Below are 15,310 nucleotides of genomic sequence, written 5' to 3' on the forward strand. Positions count from 1 at the left end.
AACTGCATACCTGGGAGTTTGGTGACAATGAGAAGAATGTGTTCCTTTTCTCTCCTTTTGCTTTCTCTATCTTTTTCGTCCTGTAGGAATTAGTTCTTATTCTACTGCAGGGAAAGAAGCTAACTATTTGGTGAGTATCCGGTAAGTGGTTAAGGTCTATTCCATTCCTAAGGTTTAAAATAGCAAATGACATCGTGGTAAGATTAACAAAATATATAAAACAAGAAAATAAAAGAACTGAATAATATAAGAGAGTAATTAATTAAAACAGATTAAGGATTGTGTCAATCTGCAGCATATGGGAGTTCTGAGATGCCAGTGGGCCAGGGCAAACACATCTGCAGCAAACTGGAGGCTGAGCTGCAGACACTTTAACACATTAGAGAGAGGGTAAGTTACCTGGATGCTTTGTACCAAGAGGCAGTCAAACGCCTTAGGATGGGGTCTTTTGGTTTGTCAGGGACAGCAGGTTATGACTGTGAATGAGGCAGGTAAGGGGAGGAGTGCAGGAGCCTTAGCTTTTTGCAGTTTGAGATTCCCTCAGCTTGTTTGTATGAGTGCAGGGTGAGCAAACTGGTGCTGTGGTAAAGGAAGTAATTAAAGTGGGGAAGGAAAAGTGAATGTCATGGTAGTAGGGGACAAAACATTGAGAGGGATTGACACTGTTTTCTGCAGCAGAGAGCAGAGTCCAGACAGTTGTGTTGCCTGGCCAGTGCCAGGGCTTGAGATATCAGATCAGGTCTAGAGATGGAACGTGCAGTGGGAGAGGGAGAATCCAGTCATTGAGGTCCAATCAGGTGCCAACAACATAGGTAGAACTAGGAAATATGTTCTGCATAGAGTGAGGAGCTAGATATTAAACTATAAAGAAGAACCTCAAAGTTAATAACCTTTGGTTTACTACCTGGGCCATGTGCAAATTGACATAGGGTACAAAAAAAGGGAGATGAATGTGGTACAAAAACTGATGTGGTAAAAGTGGGCAACTGGTACCAGTACCCTGGGAAAAATGGCAGGGGGCAGAGTTAGATAGATTCTTGATAAGTAAGGGAGTGAAAGGACATAAGGGATAGGTGGAAATGTGCAGTTGAGGTTGAAATCAGGTGAACTATGATCCTATTGAAACCCAGATCAGAAACTCCAAGGTATGTTATAAAGTTAGCCTAGACCTCAACGTTTGTATTTGATTTTGGTATTAGGGTGAGCAAAAGGTGTTTCACTCCAGGTATGATTTAAGTAATCAGTGAGGAAATTTTTATCAAAACAAGCTTTATTTTTAAAAACACAATTAGAATATAACAAAAAGAATTAGCATAATATTTATCAATTAAAATACTTAGACATGGCAAAGTATAATCCTCAACAGCTAGCTATCTCTGTTGTTCCAATTTAAAGCAATACCCTATCAACATACACTCAAAGAACAAAGAACAGTACAGCATAGGATCAGGCCCTTTGTCCCTCCAAGCTTGCGCCAATCATGTTTACCTATCTTCACCAATCACTTATACCCCTCTATTCCCCATTTTTTCATGTGTCTATCAAGATAAGTCTTAAATGTGGCTAACGTAACTGCTTCAGCCACCTCACTTGGCAGTGCATTATAGGCTCCCACTACCCTCTGTGTAAAAAAAAAACTCCCCCACACATCTCCAATGAACATTTCCCCCCCTTATCCTGAACTTGTGCTCCCTTGTAATTGTCATTTCTGCCCTGGGAGAAAGCTTCCGACTGTTCACTCTTCCTATACCTCTCATAATTTTGTAAACTTCTATCAGGTTGTCCTTCAGCCTCTCTTTCCAGGGAGAACAATCCACCCTTCTTCAGAATTAGTGAGCACAAAAAGTAAGTGTGTTCATGTGAGACTGGATTTTCAGCTTTTTAGCACTTCTGGACAGAGATCCAGACAATAATTTTCAGAGAAAAATCCATTCTCATACAGCAGAATGTCCAAGAAAGAAACTTATCAACTAGCAGATTCCAACTTCAGAGAGGGGAAAAGAGAGGCACTGCTTTCTCTCAACTCCAAAACAGTATCTGAGCTTGAATATATTCCATGTCAGCATAGCTTCCCCATCATATGGCCATACCTGCCAATCATCCCATTCAAGTCCTTCTCTGAAAAATCCCAGGGGAGAACTGCAGATTAAAACCAACATTAGAAGCAATAATGCTGCAGCAGCAGCAATACATAATGCTGGCAGACACTAGGCATAAAACCAGTACAATAGATCCTGCACAACTATATGACTCAAATACATTTTACAAAGGCATAGTATCGTCACAGATGGAGCAGGCTTGAAGGATCGAGTGGCCTTCTCCTCTTCTTAACTCATATGTTGTATCAAAAGATACCCCAATACCTCAATATTTTTATTATTTTCATCTCTGTAGGTTTTTTTTTGCAAGATTGCTCTCAAGATGCAAGCCCGCGCAAAACTTAATCTGAGACATATGTCAAGTATCATTGGAATAAGTAAACCTTCTTTATCATTGTTTAGCATGAAAATATGTCTCCTTTGTTTTTGTTCATCTTGTTCACCAGGTTCCAACACATTTGAAGATGCTGGAAATTATATCAAGGCTCAATACCTGAATCTCAACCTGCGGCAAGATATTAAAGAGATTTACTCTCATATGACTTGTGCTACGGATACACAGAATGTTAAGTTTGTGTTTGATGCAGTAGCAGATATCATCATCAAAGAAAATCTGAAGGGCTGTGGTCTCTTCTGATTCTTTCCATTTCTGCTTCCTGACAATTCCTGCAGTAAACCACAACATTCATATCAATAATTATGAAGATGCAGATATTACAAGAACCTGTCAATGTTATGGTGGATTATTGAACATGTATTTCTTTGGAAGATTATGTCTTAAAATAATGTGGGATATTTGAAATGACTCTCGACACAACTGAGGCAAAGAAAGACCCTTTCCTTCAAAGTTTACTGCCTCTTTGTAAGTGGGATGTTCTTCACTTTATCCTATCACTGGCCAGATAATATTGTTTGAATTTCAGGATGAGAAAAATAGTTCTAAAGAAATAATAAAAGCACATTTGGTCCAGAGGCAGGGACAGGCTGTGACAAGCCACAAAGGATCAGGTTCAGTGAAAAAGCAAGGTAGAAGTGCAATGGAAGGAACAGAGACTGTAAGATGAATGCAGCACCGATAGCTGCAAATAAGTGAGTTGCTTTGTTTTTCAGTCAATATACTACAAGTGGGCCGATTGATGAGGGACTCTTCCAGCTGAGGTTATGTGGGCATGCTTTCTGCTGCCACAAATCTGAACTCTGGAATTTCCTCCCCAAACCCCTCTGTTTCCTCCTTAAAACCTCACTCTTTTGACCAAGTTTTTTTTTGTTTTCTGTCCTGTTATCTCCTTATGAGGCTCAGTGTCAGATTTTGTTTGATAAGGTTCCTGTGAAGTCCCTTCAGCGTTTTGTGACATTAAAAACACTCTTTAAACACAAGTTGCTGTTAGTCATTTTTGACATTATATGCTAAGAACATTACAAACTGTTTATCATGATTGTCACAATGTACATCACAATGCAGATAAATTACAACCAAAAGACAGGCTCACTTTTGCTGACAGCCATTCTGGGATGAGAGAAAAATGGAATCAGAATGGGAATGTTGTGTTGTTATTACATTGTGGGCCCGATTTTACCATTGTATTGCACCGGTTTTCGGGTGCAAAAACATGGTAAAGTCGGGCGTAAGGCCATTAACATGATCTGCGCCCGCATCTGTTACTTAACCTAGGCCCGAAAATGGCTGCTATCTGATTCGAGCCCAAAACAGGCACAACGGCAAATTAAATGCATTTGCTTGCATTTAAATTGAATTAATGAACTGCCCGCCCAACTTAATCGGCATTTCCCCTTTACCATCATGTTTGTGCGTCCAGATTCGGCGCAAAACAGGCCTGCCAGGCAAAGGTCTGCTTCGGGCGCTCCAACTTCTGAAGAGGTAAGTTCAGAAATCCCAGCAGCTGGGAAGTAGGGAGGCCCGATCATTGCCTGGTGTGGGGGGAAGGCGGGGGAAAAGGAGGGAGGCCCATTGTTGTCTGGTGGGGGAGGCCCAATCATTCTCAGGTGGGTGGGGGGTCTGGGGGAGGCCTGATCATTCTCAGGTGGGTGGGGGGTCTGGGGGAGGCCCAATCATTCTCTGGGGTGAGGGGGAGAGTTAATTCTATCCCATCACATTTCTAATTCTGATCATTCCTGTTCTAAATGCTACTTGGATTAGATTTCATTTGCCACAAATATTTTTTTCCCCTACGCCAGCAAGTTCAGAAGAAGCAGAGATTATCTTATTACCATTTCCCAAATTATCTTATAAACTTGGAAATGAAGCTCTTAGAATTTACTGCAAGTTGGCTGTTGCTAAACACAATTGCAACGATTGTTGAATCAAGCAATGGTTATTTATATATGTTTCATTGCACAACTTCAATAAAAGCCTGGATACATTCCTCGTTGGGTTTTGCAAGCACAGGCAGCAGAGAGAAGGGACCCCACTGCTATAATAGTGTACGTGCACTTAATAAGTGAAACTGTCAAAGTACTCGGCTGGAGTATGTGAAATATACTGGGAGGGAGGCCAGATGGATCTCTGGTAGCGGGGGGGGGGGGGGGGGGAGGCAGGAGGGTCCGCTGTCAGTCTGCAGGGGATCGGTGGGGGGCAAAGGGGGCAGTGGGTCATGATCGGTCTGGATAGTTGGGGGGGGTTGGTGGATAAGGGGGAAAGTTATGTTGCAGGGGTGGGGGTGATGTCTGTGGGAACCATTAGTCCCGGGCCGCTTTATCTGCTTTTTTGCGGCCTGGGAGTGATGGGACAGCAGCACCATTTTCAAATTTTTTTTCCTCAAGGCGCATGCGCAGTTCAGAGCTTCGATCGTTTCGGGCGCACTACGCCCACCCCCCCGCCCACTGGCCCCCCACCTCCCCACCACCCCCCGCTTGCAACCCCCCCACCACCCCCCCCACCTTCACCACCACAGCGCAATTCAGACCTGTGATTTTTTTTCAGGCTGAGTACATATGGGAGCGCCTGAAAGCAGATTTCCAAGTCGGATCTGAATTGTGTCCAGATTCAGCACACAGAATGAAAATGGTAAAATCGGGCCCTGCAATTCCTACCATTGGTCAGAAAGGCTTCAGGAGGAATTCCGCATGCACACCCTGCCTGCACTGTGGCGGCCAATACATGAGCTGCCATTATACTCCACAAACCTGAAGTATTGTATATTTCACAAACACCTGATTACACTGGGACCAACCCAAAACTTTTTAAATCATACAAACGAGATATTATTATTTTATACAAATGGAAGCAATGAAAGTTGCAATATTGTACAGAAGAAAATGCTGAAAAAACACATGGAAAATTATAACATGAAAGCAGAAAATGCTGGAAAAACAGTAGGTCTGACAGCATCTGTGGAGAGGAAAAGAGCTAACATTTTGAGTCAGGATCCTAACTCGAAACAGGCTTTACTCTCTCCTCACAGATGCTGTCAGAAATACAAAGTTTCTCTAGTGTTTTCTGTTTTTGTTTCAGGTTCCAGTATCTGCAGCATTTTGCCTTTATGCCAATTGTAATACATCTGGATTCGCTATTGGAGTAATTAAAAGGCAAGAAACTGTGAAAATGCATGTGTTTTCAAGCTGGTGTTCTATAACTATCTCGTTACAACAAAATCAGTTAATGGTTATATGTTTAAAAACTGGTTCGTTTAATATTGCCACTCTAACCACTAAATTATTGTTGGAACAACTTGAACAAGTTGGAAAGGTTTTTTGCAGGGAGTTTTAGTCTTCAGTTGTTCATTTATGGGACTCTTAATTCCAGGGACATAGTTTTGAGCCCCTAAAATTTCTTAACTATTTTGTTCACATTATCTTTTATTGACTTTTAGCAATAGTGAAACTTCACAGTTCTTAAAGAGCATATAGTTTTGGTGTCCCAGACTAGATTTCACCCAAGCTAATTGGATGCTGGAGGAACAAAAATATCCATTTTGTCAATATAGGAACCTAACTGTTAAAATGGGTGCTGCCTAAATAGTTGCAATGTTTTCCATTAACTGATTTTGTTGTAACAAAGATAGTTGTAGAATACCAGCTTGAAAACAAATGCATAAATCATTAACAGACAATTAAGCTACACTTAAAAGCATCTGTCACTTTAAACAGCCTGATATTGATATTGCATCTACACATGTGCAGGAAGGAAGTGCTCCTCCTAGCACTGCCACACAAATAAATGTAGCTTTACTATTATTTATGCTGTTAGATTTCCCCTTTCCCCAGTCACCAACACCAGTGATGAGCAACAAGCTCCCAGCTCTCCATCTGCACTTTTCTAAATTGGATCAGTTGGGGAAATTCAAGTGCAACCTGATAAGATTCCCCTCTCCGGTTTCCGTAACCAGTGGAAATACTCCTGGATTCCACTTAATACCATTGAATCATAGAATCCCTGGGTACATAAGAGGTCATTCAGCCCATTAGGTTTGCACCATCTCTCTGACAGAGTATCTTACCCAAGCCCTCCACCCCCGCCCTATCTCGCGTATTTGCCATGGCTAATCCACCTAACCTACATATTTTCAGACACTAAGGCGCAATTTAGCGTGGCCAATCCACATAACCTGCATATTTTTGGATTGGAAATTTAGTAGAGAATGGTGGAAGCGCATCTCTCTGGCTGGAACGCGCCATCGACATTTATTCAAATGAAAGACACATCCGCCAGGAAAAGAAGAAACTGTTTCATTGAAAACCGAGATGAGCTTCATTGGCGGACTTTAGAATTGAGCTGCTGAACAGAAACAGGTACGCCTAATTCCACTGGCAAATTCCAAATCTGAGACTCCAGATTCAAAACATTATTTTCAATTCAGTGCATTTCCTCTAGTTGCTTGCAGCCATTCTGGCTGCACTGTACTGAGTGCTGATTGGTAATGCTTATAGATGTGAACCTCAGTGACAAAAATTTGGACTCATCAAAATGTTATCTTTTTTTAAATGTGTTGACTTTTCAGCAGCAATAGATATTCAATAGTAAGCGTGAAGATACTGAATTCTCATCTACAGAATAAAACATTTACACATTTCCAAAGCCAGAGCCTACAAGGGCCAGCCCATATAAAGCAGAAAAATGCTTTTATGTTATCTCTGTAAATGGAAATACACAGATGCAGTTATTTTATTCTCAGTTAACCAATCATCAAAACAAATCGCTATCTGATCTCAATTGTTCCTGGCTAGTTTGGAGCAGTGTCGTGTTCTATTGCATTTCTCTTTGCACACCCAACCTTCAGCTAGTGTCAATGGCACTGACACCTCAAGTATCACTTTTCTTTTATAAATTATTGTCAACAGAAAGAGATGGACACTGAATTCATAATTAACCAGCTAATGAAGGGATAGAAAAACAAATGCTTTTTTTGGTTACTTAAAATTAATTGAACGTGTTTTCGAATGGAACTGAATAAGCTCGTTTTGAACCACGCATCCACTGTCACAGGGTGCTGTTAGGGGAGATGATGGCCTGGTAGTATTATCACTGGATTATTAATCCAGAAACTCAGCTAATACTTTGGGGGCCTGGGTTCAAATCCCAGCACAGCAGATGGAGGCATTTGAATTCAACAAAAAATATCTAGAATTAAGAATCTTCTGATGAATCATGAAATCATTGTCGATTGTCAGAAAAACACATCTGGTTCACTAATGTCCTTTACGGAAAGAAATCTGCTGTCCTTACCTGGTCTGGTCTACATGTGACTCCAGAGGCACAGCAATGTGCTTGACTCTCAACTGGCCGCCAAGGGCAACTAGAGGTGGACAATAAATGCTGGCCAGCCAGCGATGCCTATGTCCCATGCATGAATTAAAAAAAACACAGCAGTCTCGGGTAGTTAAAGGAGGATGCACTCCCACAATGTTCTTTTTTGTTCTTTTAATGATCCAGGAGAATATTAAATAAGAGATTTATAATCTCTAAACTATTAAAGTTTAAAGTTTATTTATTAGTGTCACAAGTAAGCTTACATTAACACTGCAATTTGGTTATTTTGAAAGTCCATAATGGTTTATTGAAAAAGAGTAAATAATATAGAAGAAATACAAGCACCAGTCTTCTGCCCATCGGAGACCCCAGTAACGATAGCTAGTCTGGAGCTCAACTGGTCCTAGCACCATTCGTGATCCCAGTCTGAGGTGAAGTCCAGTGTTCCCAGGTCAAAAGCCTCCCTTTCTCAGTGTGGCACAAATAACTTCTGTGTGAGACTTGATATAAACATACTTGAGAAACAATAGTAACAGGTCAGCTTGACCTATGATTACAATGATCCTCTCATCTGGTGCAAAACACAGCCATATCCCATCCTTAGATTCCCACAGCATGTGTATTGCTAAGTTGACTGGTGAATATATTAACTCTTTATTTTGTTTACATACTTAATTTACTGCTTTCTGTGAAGAAAGAAAGGCAGGCTATATAATAGATGCCACACATTTTACACCGCCCACTGAGAGATCGACTGATCCGACCATGGTCCTCATTGCTGCAGAAGGTGAGAATAAAGTTATAGAGTAATAGAGGTCTACAGCATGGAAACAGGCCCTTTGGCCCAACCTGTCCATGCCACCCCTTTTTATAACCCTTAAGCTAGCCCCAATTGCCCGCATTTGGCCCATATCCCTCTATACGCATTGTAGCCATGTGACTGTCTAAATACTTTTTAAAAGACAGAATTGTACCCGCCTCTACCACTACTTCTGGCAGCTTGTTCCAGATATTCACCACCCTCTGTGTGAAAAAATTGCCCCTCTGGACCCTTTTGTGTCTCCTTCCTCTTATCTTAAACCTATGCCCTCTAGTTTCAAACTCTCCTACCTTTGGGAAAAGTATTGACTATCTAGCTGATCTATGCCCCTCATTATTTTATAGACCTCTATACGATCACCCTCAAGCCTCCTACGCGTCAGAGAAAAAAGTCCCAGTCTATCCAGCCTCTCCTTATAACTCAAACCATCAAATCCCGGTAACATCCTAGCAAATCTCTTCTGCACTCTTTCTAGTTTAATAATATCCTTTCTATATGCCCAGAACTGTACACAGTATTCCATGTGTGGCCTTATCAATGCCTTGTACAATTTTAACAAGACGTCCCAACTACTGTATTCAATGTTCTGACTGATGAAACCAAGCATGCCAAATGCCTTCTTCACCACGCTGTCCATCTGTGACTCCACTTTCAAGAAGCTACCAACCTGTACCCCTGGATCTCTTTGTTCTATAATTGTCCCAATGAGTTAACTGAGTAAGTCCTGCCCTGGTTCAATCGATCAAAATGCATTGCCTCACATTTATCTAAATTAAACTCCATCTGCCATTCGTCAATCCCCTGAGCTTACTAAATACTCATCCAAATCATTAATATAAATGACAAATAACAGTGGACCTACCATTGATCCCTGAGGCACACCACTGGTCACAGGCCTCCAGTTTGAAAAACAACCACCCTTTGTCTTCTGTCATCAAGCCAATTTTGTATCCATTTGGCTACCTCACCCTGGATCCCATGAGATCGAACCTTATGCAACAACCTACATGCGGTACCTTGTCAAAGACCTTGTTAAGGCCTTGCAAAGAACACTCTTCATTTGTGTCACTCTCACATCATGTACAAACAAACAGCGATACTTCTGTGATGCAGTGACAAGTTTTATTATACATTGAGTCGTCATTGAAAAGATTAGCAACACCCCTTTAAGTCAGCACCTCCTTAATCAGAAAATGAGTTCTACATTTCTGAAAGCCTTGCTGAAAACCAATATATTTACCCTCTGGTGAAATCTAATATAGACCTAGCCAATTTCAATTTGTCACGACCAGAAGAACATTCAATTTTCCCCCTTTCTTAAAGGAACTGATCTGAAATAATCTAAAATGTATGGCCATTTGTCCTCAGCTAACAGGTTTCTTATTACTGTTATGATAACACTGCGTTATCATTCATTTTAAAAAGCCTTTGGATTTTCTGTTTTTGAAATGGAGTGAATTACTATGGTGAATGTTAAGATTGTGATAACAGACATGAAATGTGTTCTATTAATAGATTTTTTAATATAGAAGTGCTGCTGGCCATCCTAAATTCTAGTGGAGTGACCACAGCGTACAGTATAATCATAGCAATTACTGCACAGAAATAGGTTACTTTGCTCGAAGTGCCTGAGTCACTGGTAGTTCTTCAATTAAAGCTATCTATTTAAATCCATTCTATCCTCCCTTTCAACATCCTTTTCTTTGTTTTCAAACACTTACCAATTCTCTTCACATAGGTCGTAGGATATGCAGCACAGAAACAGGTCGTTTAGACCAGTCCACGCCAGCACTTACACTCCACTCGAGCCTATTTTATAGTATTAATGTTAGTGTATACATGCAGTGTTAATGTTAACATGTTATAGGATCAGCTTCAATAGACACTGCATTGCATGGCCTCAAAAACTTCAATATGAAAAATACTTTTAACTTCCTGCAATTCTTTTGAATGATAATCCTCAATTTAACTGCTTTATTACACATTTAACAGCTGGTCTCTATTATTTAAACTCTGAAAACACTCTCTTAATTTTTCAAATGTCTAATATATTTCTTGTTTATTTTCTCCGGTCCAATGAAAAAGCCCCAATTGTTTTAGCCTTTATTCTGCCTTCCTAAACCTTTACAGTCCCTGTTGGGAGAGAATTCCAGGATTTTGATTTGATTTATTATTATCACATGTATTGGGATACATGAAAAGTATTGTTTTTTGCACGATACAGACAAAGCATACTGTTCAAAGAGTACATAGAGGAGAAGGAAATGAGAGGGTGCCAGAATATAGTGTTGCAGTTACAGATTGGGTGAAGAGAAAAATCAGCTTAATGTGTGACAAGAACATTCAAAAGTCTGATGGCAGCAAAGAAGAAGCTGTTCTTGAGTCAGTTGGTACTTATTTTCAGACTCTTGTATCTTTTTCTTGATGGAAGAAGATGGAAAACAGTATGTCCGAGGTACATGAGGTCCTTGATTGTGCTGGCTGCTTTTCCGAGACAGCAGAAAATGTAGATGGAGTCAGTGGATGGGAGGCCGTTTTGCGTGATGGTCTGGGCTTCGTTCACAACATTTGACTGAGGTTGGAAAAAATAGAAGGTAAAGGATTTCACTTCCACCAAGAGGCAAGGACATGGCATCCAGTTTTGGTTCATGGCAGAATCACAAACTTTCCATATTACCCATATTCAGGTCCCATTCAGGCAACAGGAGAGGGGATATTTGGCAGACTTATTAATGGCTAACAATGCCAGCTTGGCAGGATTGCTCTGGCATTGTGAGGAAGTAAAAACCAACACTCTGGACACTGCTGTGAGCAATCGGGAGAAGAAAAAGCATATTGGAAGCATTATAAGTTAATGTTTTCATTGAACATCATGATTTATTAGGGGAAATTAACAGTTTGCAGGTAGTTGGAGGTGGGAGATCACATAATGGAACCTCTGATGTGCCCATGTGTCCACTGATGACAACCCCAATTTTAAAATAACAATAAAAATTGCAGGCACTGAAAATGTGAAACGGGAAATATAGAAGCTATTTGGCCATCATGGAGAGAATGGACAGATGTTTACACCGTTTTATTTCCTTTTACTGGCGTGTGTAATGCAGATCATTGGGATCCATAACATCTCAGTAATAAATTGTGACCAATCTAAGTATGATGTTAATTACTAGGAGGCATTACTATTCAAATGATGCATTTGCTTTAGGTATAAAGCTAAAAGAGAAGTGAAAGTTACATTTTACTATACAGCCAGAAATTTATTTGGAAAACTGTCGTCTTTGTCTGCAAGCTTAAAATATACAACTGATGCTATCAGCTAGATAACTATATTTAGCTATTCAAGTTTGGAAGCTCTGTGAATGAGATTTCTTACCAAGATTGGCCGATGATTCCACTCCAACTGATTTTAACGCTATACAGGGTGATATCACTTTATAAAATGTATGCTTTATATCATTTCACATATAATTTTTAACATTGCCATTAATATTGCTCAGTCATAATGTTTATAGAATCAGTGCAAAAGCAGATGATCTAGCCCATTGAAACTGCACAGGCTCTCCAACAGAGCATCTTACCCAGGCCCCATCCCTGTAACCACACATATTTACCCCACTAATTCCTCTAACCTTTTCATCTTGGGACATTAAGGGAGAATTTAGCATGGCCAATTCACCTAACCTGCGCATATTTGGAGTGTGGGAGCAAACTAAAGCACCCAGAGGAAACCCACACAGACACAGTGAGAATGTGCAAACTCAACACAGATGGTCACCAAGATTGGAATTGAACCTGGGTCCCTAGCATTGTGAGGCAGCAGTGCTAAACACTGTGCCACTGTGCCACCCTGTTGTATAGGTACAGATATTGCTGGACAATACTTTTGTTGTATCAGTATAATTGCTACTTTGACAAGTGATATCATAGAATCAAAAAATTGTCACGGTGCAGAAGGAGGCCATTTGGCCCATCATGTCTGCACCAGCTCTTCAAATGAGCATCATACTTAATGCCATTGCCCTGCCCTTTCCCATACCCCTGCATGTTGTTTCTACAACACTAACCAAAGAATAGTTCTGAATAGTGTTCTTTTTGGATTTGGATAGTAGCTCTATCCCAGCTTCTCACAAGTTCATTTCCCAACATTCCAACAGACACTTTACAAACCAAAAGGCTACGTAAGTTGAAGGAGGGGATAGGGAATGCTGCCTGATGTGGTGATGGAAGTTATTTCTTGACCTATAAATTGACTGAAATATTGACTGCAGGTGGGATGTTACGGCCTCTCTCCTCCGAAACTGAAAAATTCCACCCGAGGTCAATAGGCCTTCCCATGCTCCACCCCTCACTCACTCCAATTCCCATGGGGAGTAGGACGGTAAAATTCCGACCTCTGTGTCCAATGATTCCTAAAGGAGTTTTAGGACCATACTGATATCTGGTAGGAGAACCACAAAGTTGTATCCACAAAGAGATGAGATCATGCCTGTGGCTATCCGAAGATTGAGGCCTGAAGACAGTCTCTCAATCTCCATTCAAAAGAGGAAAATCAAAAAGTAACAGACATACAGAAAACAAAAGAGAGAGAGCTAAGTAGAAAGGAAGCAAATGAGGATCAGAAGTATAGAGTAGTGAGGTGAGATGGATGGAAGGAGGGGTGTACAGGAATAGAGAATATGTAGGAATCAGTCAAAACAGAAAGGGTATTGAAAGCCATAAGTGAGGAATAAAAAGCTTGATAGCTTTGAGTGGCACAGTGGTTAGCACTGCTGACTCACAGCAGCAAGGACCTAGGTTTGATTCCTGGCTTGGGTCGTTGTCTGCACATTCTCCCCACATCTGTGTGGGTTTCCTCCGAGCGCTCCGGTTTCCTCCCACAGTCTGAAAGACATTTGGTTAAGGCCATGCTAAATTCTCCTTCAATGTACCCGAACAGGTGCCAGAGTGTGGTGACTTGGGGATTTTTAATTGCAGCGTTAATGTAAGCCTATACGTGACTAATAAATATACTTTAACTTAGATTTCCAAGGCATAGAAAAACAGGGTAAATGGAATGAAAGAATTAGAACAGAAACAGAAATAAAAGTGGGATATGAAGTTATTTTTGTTATTATTCTGCCTAAGCATTGCTACAGTAGATTCATTAGTTTTAAACTTCTCTTTTAGTGAAAGGGACCCATTCATTAACTGTGGCTATTTTTGCTTGTGGCAATTTTGCACCTTGAAGATGTTTGTCATTCATTCCTGCTGACGCTCTAGTCATGATTCTCTCTTCAACGTTCATAGTAGAGTTTATATCAACCAGGTAGCTCATTAATGTAATCTGCTCCCAGGCTTTGAGGTTGTAATCCTGCAAAACAAATGCCCCAGGAGAGCCCTGGCAGCAGTCTGTTTACTCATCCTTGTGATCTTAGCAAGCATTTTGTCACTGCTGAGGAAGTACAGATTAGCAAATGCCATTGCCCCTGAGTATTGTGTTATCAAACAACAGCTTCTTAATTTATTATTCATTATTAAGCACCTGCAGATCAGCCCTGCACTAAGCACTCAACTGAAAAAAGTCTATTTTCAAGGACTGTAAGAAGTCTCACAACACCAGGTTAAAGTCCAACAGGTTTATTTGGAATCACAAGTTTTCAGAGCACTGCTCCTTCATCAGGTGTAAGGAGAGGTAGGTTTCACAAACATGGCATATAGAGAAAAAGACACAATTGCATGATAATGGTTGGAATGCAAGTCTTTTCAGATAATCACGTCTTTACAGGTACAGACAGTGCGGGTGGAGAGAGGGACCATCACTCTCCTGATAAGTGATCATTCACTGCTCTGAAAGCTCATAGTTCCAAATAAACCTGTTGGACTTTAACCTGGTATTGTGAGATTTCTTACTGTGCCCACCCAAGTCCAACGCTGGCATTTCAACATCATATTTTCAAGGCGCTGGCTCCTTGTCTATCAGTAATACTTAAAACTATAGTCTATAAATCTACCTGTAAAGATTATATTAGGTGTCATATATAGACTCCCAAACGGCAGTGATGCTATTGGGAATGGCATTAAATACGAAATTAGAGACGCATGTGATAAGGGAATATCAGTGATCATGGGTGATTTTAATCTGCACATAGGTTGGGCAAATCAAATTAGCCACAATGCTGTAGAGGAGGAATTCCTGGAGTGTATACGGAATAGTTTTCTTGACCAATATGTGGAGGAACCAACTAGAGACCAGGCAATCTTAGACTGGGCACTGTGTAATGAGAAGGGAAACATTGCCAATCTAGCTGTACAAGACTCTTTGAGCATGAGTCACCATAACACGATAGAATTTTTTATCACGATGGAGAGTGAAGTAGTTGATTCGAGAACAGGGTGCTGAATCTTAATAAAGAAAACTATGAGGATATGAGGCATGAGTTGGCCTTGGTAGATTGCGAAGAGTTACTGAAAGGGATAACAGTGGATAGGCAATGGCAAACATTCAAGGAGCACATGGAGGAACTGCAGCAACAGTTTATTCCTGTCTGGCACAAAAGCAAAATGGATAAGAGGGCCAATCCATGGCTGACAAAGAAAATTAGAGAGCGTATCCAATTTAAGGAAGAAGCAAACAGACTGGCCAAGGAAAATTATAGGTCTGAGGATGAGGAGCAGTTTAGAATTCAGCAAAGAAGGACCAAG

General features: G+C 40.7%; 1 protein-coding gene across 1 annotated transcript in view; it reads left to right on the plus strand.

Moving 5' to 3' along the window:
- LOC145355641 (guanine nucleotide-binding protein G(t) subunit alpha-2-like) overlaps window positions 1–3,403 on the plus strand; it is a 77,220-nt gene extending 73,817 nt beyond the window's left edge. The window contains exon 8 of the mRNA XM_080207884.1: window positions 2,546–3,403. Within this exon, the coding sequence (XP_080064010.1) occupies window positions 2,546–2,736 (191 nt within the window). The 3' untranslated portion in view covers window positions 2,737–3,403. The remainder of the gene's footprint in view (window positions 1–2,545) is intronic.
- Window positions 3,404–15,310: the final 11,907 nt, after the last annotated feature.

The sequence above is a fragment of the Carcharhinus amblyrhynchos genome, chromosome 19 (assembly GCF_965287045.1).
Source record: "Carcharhinus amblyrhynchos chromosome 19, sCarAmb.v2.hapA, whole genome shotgun sequence".
In the NCBI taxonomy this organism is placed as follows: Eukaryota; Metazoa; Chordata; class Chondrichthyes; order Carcharhiniformes; family Carcharhinidae; genus Carcharhinus; species Carcharhinus amblyrhynchos.